This window comes from Octodon degus, unplaced genomic scaffold (assembly GCF_000260255.1).
Source record: "Octodon degus isolate 3935 unplaced genomic scaffold, OctDeg1.0 scaffold00183, whole genome shotgun sequence".
NCBI classification, from domain to species: Eukaryota; Metazoa; Chordata; class Mammalia; order Rodentia; family Octodontidae; genus Octodon; species Octodon degus.
In genome coordinates this window covers 3,914,865-3,936,213 of record NW_004524759.1, presented here as the reverse complement: position 1 = coordinate 3,936,213, position 21,349 = coordinate 3,914,865, and the positions used below count along the sequence as shown (strand labels likewise).

Here is a 21,349-nt window from a genome sequence, read left to right as displayed (position 1 = left end):
GGGGATTGAACTCAGGCCCTTGCACTTGCCAGGAAAGCACTTATTCTACTGAGCCTTCTCCCAGGCCCCCTGAAGAACATTTCTTGACACTGTAATGTTAATGGATATGCATTCAGTATTAGATTTTCTTAATTGAATGCTTTTTTGATGTTTCTACATGTATCTCTCTTCTAGTTTCCGGATAGAGAATTTCTCTTGCGCGTGTCTTACATGGAGATATACAATGAAACCATTACAGATTTACTCTGCAGTGCTCAAAAAATGAAACCTCTGATAATTCGAGAAGACATCAATGTAAGTGATGGAGTTAAGGCAGCTGTGAAACAGACTCTTCTTGGTATTGTTCTGCATAATTTAAGTGTTTATAGAGCTGTCTTTAATATGTACAATCTTAAAGTACAGCTGTAGTATTTTGGTTGAAGTGCTTAACAACAGCAAGATGGGGGGCCAAGGAGATGGCTCAGTGGAATAAGCGCCTCCCTAGCAGGCGCAAGGGCCTGAATTCAATCCCTGGTTCTGCCAAAAAAAAAAAAAATAGCAAGATGGAAAGATCAGGCTGGGATTTGGTGTGCTTCAACACAGGCAGTAGATTGTAGGTGTTCATAAAATTGCTTCCTCTTTTCCCACAGAATGGTGATTCCACATTTTAACTTCCATAAATGAATTCTGTAATGGCTTGTGTCTTCTTTTTGAAAGGTATATTTCCTTGACTGTTTCTCTAAATTTTCCATAATTAAACTGGTTAACTCTGGTTTCAGAGGAATGTGTACGTGGCTGATCTCACAGAAGAAGTGGTCTATACTTCAGAAATGGCTTTGAACTGGATCACGAAGGGAGAAAGTAAGACTGTATTGTAGTTCTTTTCTTTAACACACTTATAACAACTCTTCTCAATCTTTTTTCCATTGTTAAATTCAAGTAAAATAGACATCAAGTCACATTTGTTATTTGGCTAGAGTAAAAATTAAAGTTTTTCTTAGAACACAGTATTTATAGTTGAAATATAACTCATTTTACAGAGAACAGACATTATGGAATAACAAAAATGAATCAAAGAAGCAGTCGTTCACATACCATTTTCAGGATGGTAAGTAGTTACCCTTTCTACCTCTGATCTTTCTGAGAAAGCACATACACTAATTTTCATACAAATTGCCCTTTCTGCCTAGATTTTGGAAAGCAGAGAGAAAGGTGAGCCTTCTAGTTGTGAGGGCTCTATCAAGGTATCCCATTTGGTAAGTACTCCTGAACCCTAATTTGGCACCACCTGGCCATAGCAGACTTTAACTTAAGTGTTGCATGTTTGCTTTAATAAGAATTGTTAATTAAATAGGAAAAGCATCATAAATTAGCAATCCACTGGTCTCATCAGTAGTATCAGATTACTAGCTGAAATGTTGTAGAAAGAATTGGGGATTTTCTTCCTGTTAGGTCGCAACTGCTATCTCCTAAATTATAGACATAAAGACTATGAGAGGTTAGGCTTTTCTAATCACCAGTAAAATAGGATAAGTAATCTTAAATTGTAAGGCTTTTTTTATTCAGCTAGTATAATTTAGCCTTGTGTGATCAACAAAACCTTTAGGTAGACTGGCTAAAACATAAATCGCATTATGTAAGTTTTTTCTTTTTTATTTAGTTATTTTTTTTTTTTTTAGGAGAGTAACAATGGTTAATACATTATGTATTGTTACTGCCAAAGTAGTTTCTCATATTACAAGATATAGGCAAGAAATAATAAATAAACAACATAGGTACAAACCTCTGTTCTTTTTTTTTAAAGTCAACAGAAAATAGAAATATACTTTTTAAAGTTTCTAATACTACGAGAAGATATCATACAATGTCTTTTAAATAAATTGTAAGTCAAAGATACAGTATAAATCTTACAACAAAAATTCAGATTAAGCAATATTCAGAAAATTAAATGTTTCAAAACAATTGAACTAAGAAAAAGTTTTCATGATAGCAAAGACATACTAAGAGTAAAACATAAGATAAATACTGGAATGGCAAATAAATGACCAGCAATTCTCACAGTTTGAGGATAGGATATCCCACAAAGTTCTAGTGTGTTGTGGACATGCAGAATGACCGTGACAGTTACCGGTGGCTAGGCGTCACTTGTGGAAGTGAGCTACAGCTATTTCTTTGAAATCCACCCTGTAGACTCAGGTGGAATCATGACTCATAGGATGGAAGAGAAGTCCATTTGTAGGGTGTTCTGATGAAAATATTCTGCTGCTGAACACAAAAGAATAATTAAAGACTATTATTGTATACCTCTTATTCTCCTCTATTTAATTGTTTGCCCTATTTGGCGGGTTCTTTCTGTTCTCATTCATGGGGCTGTGATCAATTTGCTCCCTCTCTAGAACATCAGTTAGTAGTCTGTGTAGGCTTGGCTTTGTCATCATGAAATTCCTTAGTTGTTCTTTGTCATGAAAATATTTCACTTCTCCATTATATTTGAAAGAGAGTTTTGCAGGATAGATCAATCTGGGTTGGAATTTGTTTTCTTGCAAGACTTGAAGTACTTTGCTCCATGCTCTTCTTGACTTGATGGTTTGTGAAGAGAAATCTGCCGTTATTCTGATGGGTTTTCCTTTAAATGTGATCTGTTTCTTTTCTTTAGCAGCTTTTAGTATACCGTTCCTATGCTGAATTTCTGGAATCTTGATTATTATGTGTCTGGGTGTGGTTTTCATTGGATTGATACTATTTGGAGTTCTATATGCTTCAGTTACAGGAATGTCAGATTGTTGCCCCATATTTGGGAAGTTTTCTGCTATTACTTCTGCCCATATTCTTTTTGTATCATTTGTATTGACTCCTTCCTTCTCATTGATGCCTATCAGTCTCACATTGTTCATCTTTGCATCGTCTTGCAGGTATTGAATTATTTTTTCCTGCATCCTAGTTGTTTTAAAGAGATCTTTTCTTACTTTTTCACTAGCCACAATGGTGTCTTTCAGGTCAGAAAGTCTATTTTCACTTTCACGCAAACAGTTTTGCCAGCTTGTGATTGAGATTTTAATTTCCTGTATATCACTTTGAACCTGTTTCATACATTCTGTTTCTTTCCTAAATTGTTTATTCAGGCATTCCATCATTTTTATATTCTCCTCTATTTTTTTATCAGTGTATTCTTTAGAAGCACTTAGTACTCCTTTGATTATAGTTACCACTACATTTTTTAGTTCCGAAATTATTTCTGATCTGATTTCTTCTATACCTTTCTGCGGTTGATTCTTTACTGTCAATGCTATTATTTCAGAGATATCTGGTGTGTGATTTCCAGTTTCCTCAGTGCTAGTGTCTTCTGCATTTGCACTGGGTGGACTCTGGGCCTGAGACTGCATTTTTTTCCTTCTCTTTGTCATTTTGTATACCACTGTCTTCTGACCTTTGGTGTAGAGCTTAGATAAAGTTATTACCTTAGCACCAGGTCCGGATCTATGAAGTTCAGATTCCTCCAGGTGGATGTTGTTTGGTTTTGACTATGTGCTCCACTTCTTTCTGCTGCAGGCGTTAGAGTTGAACCCTTTGTATCTGTTTGGGAAGATGTTCTGCTCCTGAATCAGCTGGGTGGGTCTTGCCTTTAGCTTCTTTGCAGGGAGTTCTGCTGAAGGGTTCCCTGCTGGGCCTGCGCTCTGGATCTATTCAGGATCCGGAGGACCCCAGGTCGTCTCACTCACTCGCAGGGCCTGCGCTCTGAGTCTATTCAGGATCTGGAGGGCCCCAGGTCGTCTCACTCACTCGCCGGGCTTGCGCTCTGGGTCTGTTCAGGATCCCACGACCCCTGTCGGGCCTGCGCTCTGGGTCTATTCAGGATCCGTAGGGCCCCAGTCATCTCACCCACTCGCCAGGCCTGCACTCTGGATCTGTTCAGGATCCTGCGGCCTCGGTCGGGCCTGCGCTCTGGGTCTGTTCAGGATCCGGAGGGCCCTAAGGTTTTTCTTAAGAACAGTAAGAAGAAACTTGTGTCACAGATGTTCTCTTTTGTCGCCCTGGCATGTGCTCTCCAGCTGCTCTGTCACCGAGCTGCTCCCCCGCCCAAGGGCAAGGCTGTATACCCCAGCCCCTTGGGTGATGTCACTTCACCCTCCCACAAGACCTGCAGTCCAACTCTGTACACATATCCTGAATGTGTGTGCTAACATCACTCAGCCCACCCCTCCTGCTTTGTGGCCTCCAATTCCCCTCCTGGAGCACTGTCACTGTTGTCCCTTGCTTGCTCTTCCTGTCGCTTCCCAACATTAATCTAGTCCCCATCCTTGGATCAGATTCTTCAGCTTGGTGTGAGATTTGATTTAAGGTTGTCCTACTTGCTTTGAAAACCTTGGGGAAAATTTGAATCTGTAACACATTTATTCATTTTCAGATTTTGTAAAATCAGTTTTTAATTAATATGCATTCCTTTACCTTTTTTTGCTATAAAAGTACATCATTTAGGGGCCAGGGAGATGGCTTGGTAGAATAAGCGTTTCCCTAAGGCTGGGGTTCCACAAAAAAAAAAAGTACATCAATTATCTTAGTCCACTTTAATATTGTTTTAACTTCAAAACAACAAAAGAAAACCAAATTTGTTTTATAATTCTGGCCTGTGATACTTCACTATAGTTTCAACTTTCTCTTAATAATTTAAATTTAATACTCAATTATTCAGTGAGTTATGTGATGATTTCTCTCATTGTCCTCTGCTCTGTCCTCAGTGATCTTTTTAGAGAACTTCGGCCAAACTTTTGGTTTGCCCAGCTGTGGAAATCTTTGTGAAGCCCTGTTCAGCCTATAAAGCGGCCCTTCTGGTGTCCTCTGGCCTTGGAGGGGTGCCCAGTGTCCAGCTTCCCGAGTCTCTGTTCCTCCTCCACTCTCTGTCTTCATTTCTGCTTCCTCGTAGTGGGCTCTCAGAGTGCTCTGTGGCCTTCCCACCTCAGGTTCTTGCTCTCAGGCCTTGGGTCATCATTGTCATGCTGATGACCGCCAGATATTTATATCTTCTACAATCTCTAGGGTCAAATTCATCTCTCTGAAGACTGCTAGAGTTTCATATCCCACTATCATCTCAAGCTCCAATCTATCTAAAGCCAGATTTCTTCCTCCCCTGATGACTGTTCGTGTCTTTCAGTAAGCCAACATCCTTCTGCCACACAGGCAGGACACCCATGAGAGCTGTGGCCTTGTTTTCCTTTCTTCTCTTTGTTTGTCTCATGCATTTCTGTGAGTGTAGCCTCCTTTAGACCCTCACTTCCCTACCATCACTGCCTCTGTCTCTGAACCTGTCCCCCAGCAAGCACTCTGCTCGTCCTTTCTTCAGGCTGTCATACAAGTTTTTAATACCCCGACCACACTTTGGTGATGTCACCTTCCAGGACAAGACCGAGTGGGCGTCAGCAGGCCGACTCAGTTCCCTCTGCTCTACAAGAGGAGTTCCCAACCCCTTGTGCCATCCCACCCATACCCACACAGTCTTCACCACTACTGTACCCTTTCATTGCATGTATAAGTCTAGAGTTGATGCTGGGCAAAAGACTAGATTCTTTCTGTGTGCAAGCAAAGGAGCCCTCAAGGAAAGAGCTGAAGCACGAATATGTAATTACCTGCTGAAAGATCCCCCAGAGAAGGAACTAGCAGTCCAGTTTCCTTCAGTGCTCTCAGAACATGTACCAGCACTTTCCCCTGTTGTGAGCTGGGCCCAGTGCTTAGCACATAAAAGGTGCCTTGTCCTCCCACTGGGAACCTCTGGGCACCTCCTCTGCACCATGCTGCCCCATACTCCACATCCTACACAGCCTTCTGTGTGGCTGCCTGCTTCCCAGGGCACAGCTAAGCCATAGACATTCATGTTAGGCATGTCTCTGTCCCTGCATGAGGTCCCCAGGCCAGAGCTTCCTTCCATTGCATTTAGGGAAATCCAGATTTCTCCGTCACCTGGGTTTGTCCCAGCTTCTGCTCACTGTGTCACACTGCCCTTTATGTCTTTGAACACACAGCGCTCTACTTTGAGACCCTATTCTTTCTGAGTAGTTTGCCTTAGTCTTTGCATAACTAGCTTCTTCCCTGTCCTTCAAATCTTAGTTTAAGCATAAAGCCTTTTTGGCACCCAGCTCAAAAAATGTTCTGTCCCTCCCAGCTGTCTGTTCAGATAATCTCCATTACACTTGTCACAGCCCTTCTTCCTGTGCCCTCTCCTCTCCACAGCCTCTGCTGAGTAGGGCCTGCAGGACTGGAGAGCAGAGACCCCATGCCTCTGGCTCTCCACTGTTACCCCAGAACCTGACACACTGTCTGGAGTGTGATGGGCAGTCACTTATGTTCCTTATTATTGTTGAAATGAGAGGTCTTTGCATGTAAAGTGCGATGGTGTAGTCAAGACCATGTACAACCAGCCCAACAGATCAGTGCTCTGAGAAAAAGTCACCTCCATGAAGAGCTCTGGTGATCAGTGGGAGGAATGATTGGCTCAAGAATGGAAGGAAGGAAGGAGTTGGCAGAGCCACACTGGGCAGGCGCCCTTTGCCCTGGCCATTGAGTGGAGCAAAGGCAGACTGGAGCTTGGAACCACGGAAGCAACAGCAAAACCTGCTGCCACCATTACCAGGTTATAAAGGCTCATGTCTGCCGTGATGAAGGCCTGGACTCTTCAGGAACAACCTACACTGGGAGCATCGTACAGTGTATCCTAAAGAAGAGAGAATATGTGTAGAGATGAGGGGAAGGAGGTACCAGAGCACCTCCTGGGGTGGGAGCCAGGACCCAGGCAGAACACATAGATAGGCCATGTACTAAAAATATTCTTTCAGTAGCTTGGAAAGTATTATAGAAATTACCATCTTAACAGTTTGCTTTCATTCTACAGAATTTGGTTGACCTTGCAGGCAGTGAAAGAGCTGCTCAAACAGGAGCTGAAGGTAAACAGAACTCACAAAACACATTAGTCTATATGTCTTCCTGTTGGATGGCAAAAAACATGATACTGAGTGTGTTCAAAACTAGTACAGTGGGCTGGGGAGCGAGCTTGGGGGTGTAAGTGCCTGCCTGGCAAGCACAAGGACCCGGGTTCAATCCCTGGTACCACATGCTGTGCCGGTCCCAGAACCGGGCATGGTGGCACATGCCTGTAATCCCAGTGCTGGGGAGGCTGAGATAGGATCACTACAAGTCTGAGCATCATAGCCAGACCCTGTACCAAATAAATAAGTTAAATTAAAATTAAAAATATTTTTTAAAAAACTAGTAAAATGTTACAAATTTCCAATAAAATTCTATCATAAACACCAGCATCTGTATCTAATTTACCTGGGGCTATTCTAGCATCTGTTGAACTAAAATTATGCATTTGAGAGGACTGTATAGCTGGGAAGCCCAGAGTCCCAGAGAAACAGTCAAAGTTTCCTTCCTATTGGTGAGAGACTAAGTAGTGGGAGGCATCTTTTCAGCCCTAATGTTCTGATTTTAAGGTCCTTCCCCCATGTACATGACCTTCTTGACGCCTTAGCTGTCTCTAAAGGTACAACCTGATTCCCGTGAAGACACTAGGTGACTGATAGGCAGCAAAACAATGGCTGGAATCCTGTGGCTGCCTGTATTTAATGATTCGGGAAAAAGAAGATCTAAACTAAGGAGTTATAAGAGGAGCTCTGTAGGGAAACAGGCTTTCCCTCCCTCCCTCTCCCATTTCTCTCAGGCCAGGACCTTCCTGGTTCACAGAAGAGGAACAGGAAGTGAGCTCCTGCCAGTTATACTAACCAGGGGCCCAGGTCCAACCCAAAACAAACACTGTCCCATCTCAGCCAAAATGTGTAATTTCTCTTAAAACTTCATAAATAAGTTTATCATCTCATGCAGTATAGTTGGTTTTCATATTTGTGTAATATATTCAGGTGTGCGACTCAAGGAAGGCTGTAATATAAATCGAAGCTTATTTATTTTGGGACAAGTGATCAAGAAACTAAGCGATGGACAGATTGGGTAAGTTTATCCCTTGGGCCTATTGCTTACGTTTGTTAGGGGGTAAAAAATTAACACTCGAGTATTTTCTGTCACAACACAAAAGCTTTGTAATTCTGAGCACAGCTTCTTGACTGTACCCTACTGAATTTACTATTTTAAATATTTTTCATTGCTTTCATTTGTCTCATAAGTTGTAAACAGTTAGTTTTTAAAATTGACTAAGTGCTGTGCACTAATGCCCAACCACTTTTGTTATGTAAAATTCTCAATTCTCTGTCTCCCCTAACTCTTTGCATGCTAAGTGGTTTCATCAATTATCGAGATAGCAAATTAACACGAATTCTCCAGAATTCCTTGGGAGGAAATGCAAAGACACGTATCATCTGCACAGTCACACCAGCATCTTTTGATGAAACCCTGACCACTCTGCAGGTGAGTTTGATTTGCATCTCAGCCCAGTATGGCTCAAGAGCAGCTTCAAAGATCACCAATGTAAATTAGATATCATTTCTTTAATTAACATTGACACGCCTGTGATAGTAAACTTGGTGCATTGTCTATGGAATAGCATTCCTTAATCTAATTTTCTTAGACATGAGTCATTTGAATAGGTCTCCATATTTTTTTACCATAACTCATATTTTATGTTCAGTTTATAATAAAAACAAACTTTATATCCACAGAAATAAAAAAACTCATATAACTTGCCACAAATAGGAAATATCAAAATGAGATATATATTTTATAGTTCTTAAATTTCTGCTGGCTAATGGGTCCCTGCCTTTATTTTGAGCCTGTTTTGTGTTTTCTGTTTATTAAAAAAAAAAAGCAGGGGCAGGGGACTAAAGCTCAGTAGAATAGCTTTGCCAGTGAAGGGTCCAGTGTTACTTGAAGGTCACCTCCTTCACCTGCCACTTAAAGTGGGTCTGGTGCTCAGGCTTTGGGGACATGCTGATCAGAAACAGAGCTCTGGATTAAGGTGCCCTCAGCACTGCCAAGATGGAAAGTCAGGTCCATGGTGGGAGACTCATCCTCCAGCAGGACCACTGTGGAGCAGAGGTGAAGCAGGACGGAGCTCAGAGGTGAGGAAGTGGACCCCCGGAGTAGGGCAAGAGCCCTGGGGTGGACAGGACGCCACAGAGCAGTGCGTGGGGTTATATTATCTAAGAGGGGTCTCAACTCCTGAAGACCATGGGGCAGGCTCAGTGGGTTGCAGAGTCATTAGAAACGTCAAAGTCTTGCTGTAGTCAGACTTGTTAATACTGCTGACTCACTGTCAGCAGTATTATTGTTTCATTTAGTTTTGTTTTTAAAGACAATTTGTTACAAGAAACCTAAGCATTATTCCATTTTTAGTTTTGAACATGTTATACTTTTACATGCTTTTCCCAGTTTGCTAGCACTGCGAAATACATGAAGAACACTCCTTATGTCAACGAGGTATCAAGTGATGAAGCGCTTCTCAAAAGATACAGAAAAGAAATAGTGGACCTCAAAAAGCAATTAGAGGAGGTGAGCATGAATGCTTTATTTTAATAGAGATTAATTTTGAGTGATGGAGATCTGCCCACAGAGTCAGTTCAGGGATATCTGAGTTGCTACAACTTAAATTTAAAACAAATGAGTTTTAGCTACAAAGAAATAATTCAAAACTATTTAGTTTACTATATGAACTCAAAGACTGGATTTCTTGAATTTATTTTTGTTCTTTATTTCCCAAGGGCAAGATTTGAAATTTTTAATTTCACAAGTATATATTGAGTTAGTTTAGAAAGAAACATTGTGTAGTTATTGAAAACAACCTTCTATTTCTTCACTTTCCCTGAATTCCTCTCCTGACCCTAAGACGGTAATGTAATCAGATAGCATAGTCCTGCCATTCTCAGTGGTTTATCTCATCATCATGGAGTTTGTACAAATCTTTCATTTTATTGGACTTCTTAAAAGTGAGCTAAAACATCATAGTCTGATAAGACAGCAACATCTCTATCTTTGTCTTTGGTATTCCAACCTTGGCTCTCTTGATTTCTCAGCCAGTGGTTCATGTTTGGCAGACCATTAATAGAGTTGTCTTAATAGCATTATTGTTAGGGCCGCCAAGATAGCTCAGTGGACTAAGCGCCTACTTAGGCACGCTCAGGGACCAGGGTCCATCCCTGGCACCACATGCCGTGCCAGCCCCATTCCCAGGTGTGCAGAGCTGGCCCCAGAGTCCAGGTGTGGTGCACGCCTGTAATCCCAGTGCTGGAGAAGCTGAAAACAGGAGGATTACTACAAATCCAAGCTGTGTAGTGAGACCCTGTACCAAATACATAAAAAATGAATAACGTTAGTTACATGATTTAAAGTATAGTGATGAGAAGAAATGTGTTTGAGAAGTTATTGATTATGGTTACAGCATGTGGGGTTCTACATGTAGGTATTTTTTATTTAAATTATAAATCGCATGTGAATTCAATAGTCTGTCCTTTAAGCTACTTTCAAAATTCTAAAATCCAGCTACATGTATTATTAACATAACCTATTATTACATGTGGTAGGTAAATACAAAGACTCGGGCTCAGGAAATGGAAAAGGACCAACTGGCCCAGCTTTTGGATGAAAAAGATTTGCTTCAGAAAGTACAGGATGAGAAAATTCACAACCTAACAAGGATGCTGGTGACCTCGTCTTCCCTCACATCACAGCAGGAATTCAAGGTAAAACGTAGGGGATGGGAGCTTACAGCGAGCAGAACAGGCCGGCCGAGGTTGATTGTGTGCTTTAGCTTCTTATCCCTGAACACAGGAGAGTCCGGAAGCCCTGAATGTGCTGTGTGTATTGCTAGCCCGGGAGGTTAAGAAACAGGAGAAAGCGGGGCAGTCAGGGTGAGGAAGGAGTGAGTGGGTCGCGAGGCAGAGCCCCGTGAGCAGTTGGGAGTTTGTCTTTTTCAGAAGGCAGGAGCACGCAGACTTGAGCATGAAGCTGAGAGGAGGGAGCAGCAGGAAGGATAGACGGGCAGATACCCGGGGCCACACGCCCCAGAGAGGGCAGCAGGGTCAGAGCAAGCACATGGTGGGCTCTGGCTTCCCAAGCTCAGGGACTGGCATCCGGGAGCCTGAGAAAGAAAGAGTGACTCCCAAGGGAGTCACACGGGCGACCTGAATGCTGCTTCCTGGCTGCTCCTTCCCAGCTACAGCTAGGTGCCCAGGGGTGGGGCAGGGTAAGTGATCCTGAAGGGCTGTGAGTTGACAAGTGCCCCTTGGATGAGTCCTAGAAACTCCTAATGTAGCGGCTGAGGGTACAGCTCAGTGACAGCGTGCTTATTCAGCCTGCAGAGGCCCTGGGCTTACTTCCCAGCACCAAAAACAAAAAGAAGAGAGGATGTAGCTTCATCAGATGTATCATAATAAATTATGATGTATTAAACAGCCTGAATAATGTAACTGTCTCAGAATGTCCTTCAGGTAGTAAGATAATCAGTGGTTTCAAAACTAGTAACTAGTTTCCTGTTTTATGTCAGAACTCCAGTGTACATAAAGTAATTTTGTTTCTGCTTTTTAGGCAAAAAGAAGGCGAAGAGTTACTTGGTGCTTTGGCAAAATTAACAAAATGAAGGATTCAAACTATGTAAAGGAATTTAGTATGCCCGCAACTGTGACAACAAGGACATCCAGGAGCGCTGTCACTCCCTTAGGGGAAATTGACGAGTGTGAGTGCCTGTCTGCATTTGGTGATGCACACTTCGCTACAAGCCAGGCTACGAACGCAGTATGATAAATAGGTTGAAATAAAATGTATTTAATTTTACAGTAGATTACAATGGAAATTATGATTTAAAAATAAGTAATTTTTAAAAAGTAAACTTTCATGAAATTTTCTACAAATTCTGCATCTCAGGAATGATACAGTAGTTGAATCCAAAAGATACTTTTATTTATTGTTGTTCTGGGTATTCATTTAAATTAGTATTCATATAACATCTGCCTTAAACTTTACCAGTCTTTACTTTTTTATTTTCTTTTTTATGTGTTTAGTACAGGATCTTACTACACAGATCAGACTTGTAGTGATCCTTTCTGTTTTTCAGCCTCCTAATTATAGGCATGGACCACCACTCCCAGTCTCCATCAATGTCTCAGTATGTCCCGGGGATGGGGCCAACATGGCATGTGGTGCTGGGGATCGAACCCCAGCCTCTGCACTTTGCCTAAGCAGGAGCTTTAGTCCACTGAGCTATCTTGAAAGGATGGCATTTATGTGGAAATCTGTTTCAAAATTATACCTCAATATCTTATAGCCTGTAGTTTGATTTTAGGCACATTTTTAAAAATACTTGGGGGCCAGGGAATGGCTCAGTGGAATAAACGCTTTCCTGGCAAGCGCAAGGGCCTGAGTTCAATCCCTGGTTCCGCCAAAAAAAAAAAAATACTTACAGTGATCAAATTTCCAACTCAGGTTCTGGGGAGATAGCTCAGTGGAATAGGCACTTGTCTGGCAAGCGAAAGGTCCTGAGTTCAATCCCCAGTACCGCAAAAAAAAAAAAAAAATTCCAACTCAGAATTTGTCTTTTTTACCTGTATGTGATAAGGAGCCCATGTTTCATCACTAACCCCAACCAGCTGCCTTAGTTCACACAGTGCTGTGAACACTCACCTCTGCTAATGTGTGTTTTTGGCATTCACCCCTGAGGACACACTCAGCTTATTATTTATTACCTCTGTCACACTTTTTTAATAGTGTTTAATTTGACCTTTAGGGAACATTATGCATGTTAGCATCACATTTCTTTTTCCCCTCATTGTAGCTTTCTGTTTGGAGTCTGATACCTTCAGCAATACTCTTGATACATTAACGGAGATAGAGTGGAATTCAGCCACAAAGCTACTAACTGAGGTAATGCGTCTTACAGAACATGACCTTGTGGTTTTTGTGGTTGTAGCTTGTCACCAGCTCTGACTTAGCATCAGAGACAGTTTGGATTCTAATGAGGATTTCCCCACTTCTTTTAACTTCTACTTGAAAACTGAGGCATTTAGATGGAGGCTAAAATGTTCTTAAGGCAGGTGTGTGCTCATCTATCTGGTTTGTTTTGGGAAATCCCATGGAGGTACAAGATTAATTTAAAAGCACCAGTATTCTCAGGCATAAGTATAAGAGTGATACGTCAGAGGAGGAAAATGTTGCCAGATGATACTGAGAAAGGTACCATTCATTGACCCTCTGCCTCCTTAGGCCTCGGGCTCTGTGACCCCCACAGATACCCAGGCCATAGATGCCCAATCCCTGCTTAAAAGGCATGGCTCACACTTGCACATAATTAGGCCATCTCTAGTGGTGACCCCTAACGGTAGAAATGCCACGACGCAGTACATACTACACTGCATTCTGAGGAGAACAGTGACGGGAAGAAAGGAGTACATACAAGTACTGATGCAACCATGGGCTGCCCGCACTTTTTCTGAGCTCTGTTGAATCCACGCAGGAGGAGCCTGCAGGGTCCCTCAGCCAGAAAAAACGGTGCTGTGGTGAGTGAGCACTGCTGTCAGCTTCCAGAATGCTCATGTGAAGGCGAGCCGTGTTCTTGTGCTCATGTGTCTGCTAAAGACACTGTCGTTTTAATTTGGAATACAGTTATACTTGCTGGTAATTATTATCAGTGGTTATTGTAAACAAAGTGCTTTTGTATCCTTGACACATATTTTAGGAGTTTGCTGTCTTTTTTTTTATTCCCATTTTAAGCTGTGTTTGTTTTTTTAAATCTCTTTGCCATAATGGTATAGTTAAACTTACCATCATTAGAGATTGAAAGGATAGCCACACTGTTTCCTTTTTGAGTTGAACCATCTGAAGAATAGCAGTAAAATGTGTGAGCCATTAAATCAGCAGCTTTAATACTTAGGCACTGCACGATTTGTGGTCAGGTGGGCAATGTTCATCTTCACACTTGAACTTGCCCTGAAGGCAGAAGCAGACCTAGAATTAATCTATCTTTGTTCTACTGCTTCCAAAGTATAAACATCTGTTTTGTTTTGTTTTGTTTTTAACATCTGTTCTAAGTAAGCTAGTTTTCCAAAATATAGACTGTTAGAATTGAAGGTGGGAAACTACCAGTGGTTCAAAGGTACATGAATTGTTCACCTTATTAAAGAAGTAAAGACTGTGGTTTGAGTCCCTTCTAATAGGGAAATTTGTTTTTGTTTATAATAGGAAAATGTAGAAAGTGAGTTCAACTCACTTCGTGCTAAGTACGATAATCTGGTACTAGACTATGAACAACTAAGAAGAGAAAATGAAGAAATGGGATTAAAATTAAAAGAAAAAAATGACTTGGATGAATTTGAGGCTCTAGAAAGAAAAACTGAAAAAGATCAAGAGGTAAGACAAGTAGAGATGTCAAATTAAACTAAGTCCATGCATTAAAAAGAGATACCATTCTCTGAAAAATTTTTATTTCTAAAATTGAGGCAATAAGGATTGACCATTTTTTATACATATGCGCAATGTAGAGAAATTAAGAAATACAGTATTTAGCTTGTATTGTTTTTAAAACAGTTAAGTCACATTGGCTTCCTTCATGCCTACTAGAAGAAGAAATTGAAAACATCTATGTGGGGGCTTTGTGGATCTCCTGGCTTTGTCCTGAGGAAACAGCCGTTCCCTGCTGAGACAGCTACAGATGCTGACATAGATCTGGTTGACTGTTTGATGTATGGATACCATGGGTTAATGAATTTTCTCTAGCCAGTATACCTGTTCTTAAGTAATTAAAATGTTAGAGTAGCTAGAGAAACTGATTAATGAATGAAACCATTAGACCATAGGCCCTCAAAATTGCCCGAAGATTTCAGGACCTCCATAGTGGAATATCTTAGCACCCACAGACACTATAAAGTTATTTTGCAGATTTTTTTTTTTTTTCCAAAGGGTCATTCAAAGTTTTACTGGACTAAGACTAGAGTCAACCACCTGACAGGTCTATAAGCTTCCCATTCTGTGCCTACAATAACCCTGGCTATCCCACTCCATTTGCTTTGTTAGGTCTTCCATAATGTAATAATTAACTGTTAGGTACATTTGAGTAAGAATGCTCAGTTGTTTGGATTAGTATAATTCTCTGGTTGAAAGGATTTACTGAAGATAGAAGACCCACCCAGAGTGTGAGTAGCACCAATCAGTAAGCTTGTAGCCTGTGTGGAATGAAAAGGGGAACAAAGAAAAAAGGCTCACTTGTTTCTTCAGAGGAACTCTGGTCTTTACTTTCACCTTGGACATCCAGAAACTTACTCCTTGCAGGGCACTCACACCCTTATGGCGCAGATCCTGTGACCTGATAAGGACTTGTACAAGACACTGTAGTGGACTGTCAGTCCTCCCATAGTCATTTTGTCAGCTTCTGCCACCAATAAAGCCATAGCTGCAAGGGCTCACAGACGAGAGTAATGAGCCCTGAACTGAAATTGCTTGGAGAGTTATGCTACCTGCCAGTGCCATGACCCCAGGACCTGGGTTAAAACTTCCAGTGCTATGCCAGTGCACTTTTAGACATATAATATAAAGGCTTAGTCATGTCCAGAAATCCCAGGTTTGGTGTGTTGGTGAGGGCTTGATCTCTTCAAAAGCTTTTTGCTGTACTTGCTCCCATGACAGAGGTTCTTGTTCTCTCCCCTTTGTGGCTTCACAAAGGGGTCTTGCCAGGACCATGAAGTTAGGTATCCAGATTCTACAGAAACCTATGACTCCAAGGAATGCCTGGACTTAGCATTGGGTCATTAGAACTGGAATTGAGCAAACTCCCAGCTATCTCCCAGATCCAAATTGTCACTGTCCCTGTGACAGATGAAAATAGAGGTATCTGACTTGCTCTTGGAAACTTTAGTCTTTTTCGCTGCCCTCCCACATTTAATTGGACCTTAGGCTCTTAGGAGCCTAACAAAATAGATCCCAATCTGGCCTAGATCTCATATTCTGCAATGCCAGTCAGTCCTACAAAATTGTCCTACTGGGCCCCACATGCCCTCTGAGCTGCCTGGTATCTGCTCTGGACTACTTGATCTCTGCCCTCTTATTCAGGAAAAAGGGGAGCTTTTTCTAGCCATTAGGGACATTCGTTCTTCCAGTGTCCCTTCCTGTATTAGTGGACATACTACTTCCAGTTTAGTTTCCTCTCCAGGCACAGTGGCCCCTTCTTTCAGCTTTCCGATCAGCCTCCTTGGTTGCTTTGCTCTTTGCCCTTGGAAGTGTTCTCATGGGGATGTCCCGATCATTCTGCCAGGATGGCTGTCAGCATGTCTGCCTTTTTCTTCATTGCTATTTTTCCTGTGAAGCCTCCTGATTTCAGGTTACAAATACCTATATGGCAACCTCCAACAGTTGGTTGATGTTCATTTCCACAAAAGCCTCCAGCTTCTGGAGCTTGCTCCAGATATCTCCCTGAGCTTTGCTAATAAATGCCACATTTCTCATCTGTTGGTTCTCAGCCACTGCAGGGCCTAAGGGAGTATACAGATAGAGCATCTCATACAGCCTCTCCTATGACTGGCTTGGGCTTTCTTCTGACCCCTGAAGTACCTCAGATCTTGCATGAGTTCATGGCCCTTTTTTCTCTGGCTTTCAAGCTGTTTAGGTGGGCCTCTTGGTACCATTCAATCAGGGTGCGTCCTCTTCTGCATTCAAGTCCTACTAGGGATCTTCTCCTGGAAAACAGTCATGGGCATAAGTTGAGGCTTAGGGTCCAGCATTTCAGCTGGGGCATTTTCTTCCGACATCATAGGGCAGGCTGAGTAATGATGATGCTCCTCAGTACTGAACAGAAGGAACTGCCAGTCCATGTGGGCTAGTGAGTCTGGACAATGAGCTGCATCAAGGCAATCATTGTCTGGGGTTTCTCTTCATACAAAGGAATATGATTCTTCAAGTTAAGAAGGTTGGTAGTGAAGGGTTGGTATACTAACACTCATTCTCTTCCCTGGATTTATCCCATCTTATTCACATGTAAACACTCAAGGACTCCAACCCGCTTCCTAGCATCCAGAACCCAAAGCCTTAGAGTTGTAGTTTCAGGGTGTTTTTTTTTTAAAGAGGAAAAAAAACAACAACAAAAACAATGATACACGGGGCTGGTGAGATGGCTCAGTGGTCTAAAGCACCTACTTAGAACAAGCTAAGCTAAGCAAAACACAGGGACCGCGGTTCAATCCCCCAGCACCACATGCCAGCCAGCCCTGCCCCCTGGTGGGCTGAGCTGGACACACACACACAAAAAAAAATAAATAAATAAATAAATAAATAAATAAAACAATGATACAGAATTTCAAAACAATATAGTAGGAAATTAACAATGGTTAATAGAGTGTGAAAAAAAATAGAGTGTGTATTGTTATATTCAAAGTAGTTGCTCCGATTACATATTTTGCAGAATTTGTGAGTACCTATTCATCCGGAACAAGAATCAACAGGTATTATCAGACTTGCAAAGCTGTCTCTAACTCTCCATAAAATAAGAGCCTGTGTTTGGATGTAGAAGTATGACTTAGGGTGGAGCTGCTCCCAGGGATGTGATTCTTAGTGGGCTTTTGTCAGGGAAGTTGGGTTAAGTCTTAGAGCATGGTATCTTGGATGACAGTGCCAGATTTAAGCCCAGATTTGGAACTTAAAAGCCTACATTTTTGAAGAAAATTTGACAGAAAGCCAAATTATGGTTTGGAGACAGGTGTTCATTTCCCTGGTTTTCCTAAAGGTTTTATGAAAAGTCATAGATAATTTTCAAGTGAGTGCAAACTTAGTGATAGAGTTTGCTTAAATAATAAATTTTAGAGGAATTTTTTTAAAAGTATGATAACACTTGAACAATAAAAGAAAAATCTTACCCATTTTTTAACTTGATTTGTTTAATTTTATAATTTTCATAAGTTGGAAATGTTTAGATGTTTGTCTTATAAAGTTTAATAATTCATTTTACCTGAAATATTTAATATTATGTCACAGTGGATTAACTGCTAATCTAATCATATTTAAATCATATTTGCTTCTCACACATTTTGCTTGAATGCTTGACTGGCCTTAAACAGCATGACATTTGGACCTTCCACTTTCACTGATTATTTGTTTCTTCATGGTAAATGTGATTTGTTTTTTTCTTTCTACATGACAGTCAAAAATGGACAGGGACTTAAAAAGATGAAGTTTTTAAGACTAAAAATTTTAAGCTACACATGTGGCTCATATATTTCTGTTTTCAGCACTGACCTAACATTGGAATGTCAACTCTAGCACTAGTCTGAAATCTAAAAGTAGTCAAACTAGTTAAGCATCCAGAAAATACTGCCTGACAAGTTACTATTTTCTTGAGTCTCTACGTTCCACTGGAATTGACATCTATTTATTAAGTGCTCATCTGACTGTGACCTTTCAATAATTCTAAGGAAAATGTGCTTCTTGGTCAGTTATAGTTTTCCTGTTTTGAACACAGAATTTTCTAGTGCTCAAAAATTTATTGCTACAGATAATTTGGGAGAAGGGAAACATCAATAGAAATACTGACACCTTCATACTTTTAGATAGTTAAACAATATAAAGCAATAACATGATAAGTCCAGTATTTTCTGTAGAATAGATCAAGGTAATAGTTGGTAATCCCATAACTTTGTAGTTTGGTTAACTAGTGTTATGATAGATATCAACCACCCAACTTTAATCCAAACCTACATTCCAAATCATAGCTCATTTAAAAAGCTGTCAGTGGCCAGGGATATAGCTCAGTGGTGTAAGCGCCTGCCTGGCAAGTGCAAGGTCCTGAGTTTGATCCCTGGTTCTGCCAAAAAATAATAAATAAAAAGCTGTCAGTGTATAGCCAAATGAACAATTTATGGTAATAAAAAAAGAGAAATCTCAGCATACATGATGGCATATACCTGTAATCCCAGCATTCTAGGGGCTGAGGCAGGAGGATGTCAGGTACAAGCTGAACCTGGGCAATTTAGTGAGACTTTGTCTCAAAAAGAAGGCGGAGGAAAAAAAAAAAAAAGCGTAGGGGTGTGGCTCAGGGCAAAAACCCTGTGATTAATCCCCAGTACTAAAACAAAATGTGTTCTAGGATGAACATATATCTGATTGCCACTCTACTAGCTTCCCTAATTGGTGATTACTAATTTACTAATGGTGTCATGGTAGCTAATGAAATAGATTGTATCATTTTTATTGGGGTCGTGCTGAGATGCTGTCCCTGTTCGCTGGTGCTGTGGGTCTGGACCATATTTCTTAGAACTTTAAATACTGAGGCTCTGTTGTGATAACTTGAACAATTGGCCTCCCCCTCTACTTCTGTCGGGTGAATCTGAAGCTTTTGCTTTATTAACTGTCGGCTTCCTCTGGTGCCTGTTCACATGCTCTTACAGATGCAACTAATTCACGAAATCACCAACCTAAAGAATTTAGTTAAGCATGCAGAAGTTTATAATCAGGACCTCGAGGTAAGCATTCATGTTGATGTTTTTATTGATAATGAAAACTGTAAAACCCACATGACATTGAACATGATGACTGAAAATAAAAGAATTATTCGTTAAGTACTCATGCTTCAATTTTACTATCAGCTTAAACTTTTTGATCCTGTCAAATCCAAATCAAATACTAAAATCTGTTTCATTCTTCTGGATTCTTTTAGAATGAACTAAGCTCAAAAGTAGAACTGCTCAGAGAGAAAGAAGCTGAAATTAAGAATCTGCAGAAATGTGTAGACTCCCAGAAGTCAGAGAACGCGCCATCAGACTCACCATTCTCATCGGTAAAGACCAGGCTCCCATTTCTGTGTGGTCCTTTTGACATCTCGAGTTTGCTGCAGTCATGGGCGCTGACATTGGGCCAACTGTGCAGTGCGTAGCTGTCACTACTGTGTTCATATTTCATCTGTCAGCTTTGCAACAAAAGGACCATTCAGATCATTGCCACTTCACAAATAAATGTCCATAGGAAGTTGAGTGTGTCATTCTTTGATTAAATGTAAGGAAGTTAAGGACAAGCTTCCAGTACCACAAAATAGATAAATAGTTGAAAAAGCTTCTCATGTTTTCAGTTTTTATACAAATATTTATTGAATTGTATGTTAAAGATCTTAAGGTCCATTTGTGTTGGAATTGATAAGTATAGATAAGGATGAGGTGTAGATCATCAATAGTTTATCATGACTTAATCTCATTTCATTGATAGATATCAAGTATTCCCACTATAATACAAGTACTGTTTTGTTGGCTAATTTTTTATTAAAGGGTAACAGATTTCTTACAGTATTTGCATACCTTGGTGTTGGTACAGAGTGTTTGGTTTTTGTTTTATGTCATTTTGCTTTGTTTTGGTGGCTCGGGTTGAGCCCAGAATCTTGCACACGATAGGTGAGCATTCTGCTGCTGACCAGCATATTTTAAATTTTCATTATGGAAAATACCATTCCTTTTCATTTGTGTGATCATTAGCATATGCGCATCCTTGTGGATAGATAGGAATAATGCCTGCGTATGTGTTTCTAATTTACTGAAATCTGCTAAAATTGGTCTTTTGTTGTCTGTCTAGGAAAATAATGATGACCTAAAACAAATGAAACAGTCTTTGTTTGATGCTGAGACTGTAGCCCTTGATGCCAAGAGAGAATCAGCCTTTCTTCGGAGTGAGAATCTAGAGCTGAAAGAGAAAATGGTAAGAAAAGTTCTAAAAGTCTGTAACAAAGCTGTGAAAATGATCAGTGCGTTCTTGTGACTTTTCAGTGTTTCTCTTTAATAGAAAGAACTTGCAAATGCTTGCAAACAAATGGAAATTGATACCCAGTTATATCAAAGCCAGTTGGAGGCAAAAAAGAAAATACAAGTTGATCTGGAGAAAGAATTACAATCTGCCTTTAATGAAATAACAAACCTCACCTCCCTTGTAAATGGCAAACTTCCAAAAGGTATTTTATAATTTCAGACATCTCTTTGAAAATCTGATTTTCTCTAAAAATGTGTCCAAATGATTTGGTAACTGTCTGATAAGTAAAAAACCAATAGACTGTTTTCTTTGATAACTTAATATTCAATTATAATATCGTTTGGTAGCCAGTGTTTATAAACACTTCCAGGAGGTTCAAATCATCATAGCTTTAAATGATTTTTCAAATATGTTGATCCTGATTTTGAGAGTTGGTTCAAGAGCTATTAAAAGTCAGATTACCTGGGGTAGAGAGATAGCTCAGTGGAATAAGTGCTTGCCTGGCAAGCACAAGGTCCTGACTTCAATCCCTGAGATCACCAAAAAAACCAAATAAATAAATAAAATAAAATTCGTCATATACCTCGGTAGTGTCCCAAATTTTCTGATCAAGAAGATTATGGGGCCAAAGAGGAAAGTGATCGATGACGTAGAGTGTGCCTAAGGAGAGTCACATGGG

At 40.6% G+C, this 21,349-nt stretch overlaps 1 protein-coding gene across 1 annotated transcript in view; it reads left to right on the top strand.

Moving 5' to 3' along the window:
- Cenpe (centromere protein E) overlaps positions 1 to 21,349 on the top strand; it is a 57,255-nt gene that overhangs the window by 3,859 nt on the left and 32,047 nt on the right. The window contains exons 5-20 of the mRNA XM_023703848.1: positions 175 to 294; positions 759 to 840; positions 1,020 to 1,087; positions 1,170 to 1,235; positions 6,860 to 6,911; positions 7,884 to 7,971; positions 8,256 to 8,385; positions 9,346 to 9,465; positions 10,494 to 10,652; positions 11,497 to 11,644; positions 12,740 to 12,828; positions 14,143 to 14,310; positions 19,329 to 19,403; positions 19,598 to 19,717; positions 20,500 to 20,622; positions 20,707 to 20,872. Of these exons, the coding sequence (XP_023559616.1) occupies positions 175 to 294; positions 759 to 840; positions 1,020 to 1,087; positions 1,170 to 1,235; positions 6,860 to 6,911; positions 7,884 to 7,971; positions 8,256 to 8,385; positions 9,346 to 9,465; positions 10,494 to 10,652; positions 11,497 to 11,644; positions 12,740 to 12,828; positions 14,143 to 14,310; positions 19,329 to 19,403; positions 19,598 to 19,717; positions 20,500 to 20,622; positions 20,707 to 20,872 (1,774 nt within the window). The remainder of the gene's footprint in view (positions 1 to 174; positions 295 to 758; positions 841 to 1,019; positions 1,088 to 1,169; positions 1,236 to 6,859; positions 6,912 to 7,883; positions 7,972 to 8,255; positions 8,386 to 9,345; positions 9,466 to 10,493; positions 10,653 to 11,496; positions 11,645 to 12,739; positions 12,829 to 14,142; positions 14,311 to 19,328; positions 19,404 to 19,597; positions 19,718 to 20,499; positions 20,623 to 20,706; positions 20,873 to 21,349) is intronic.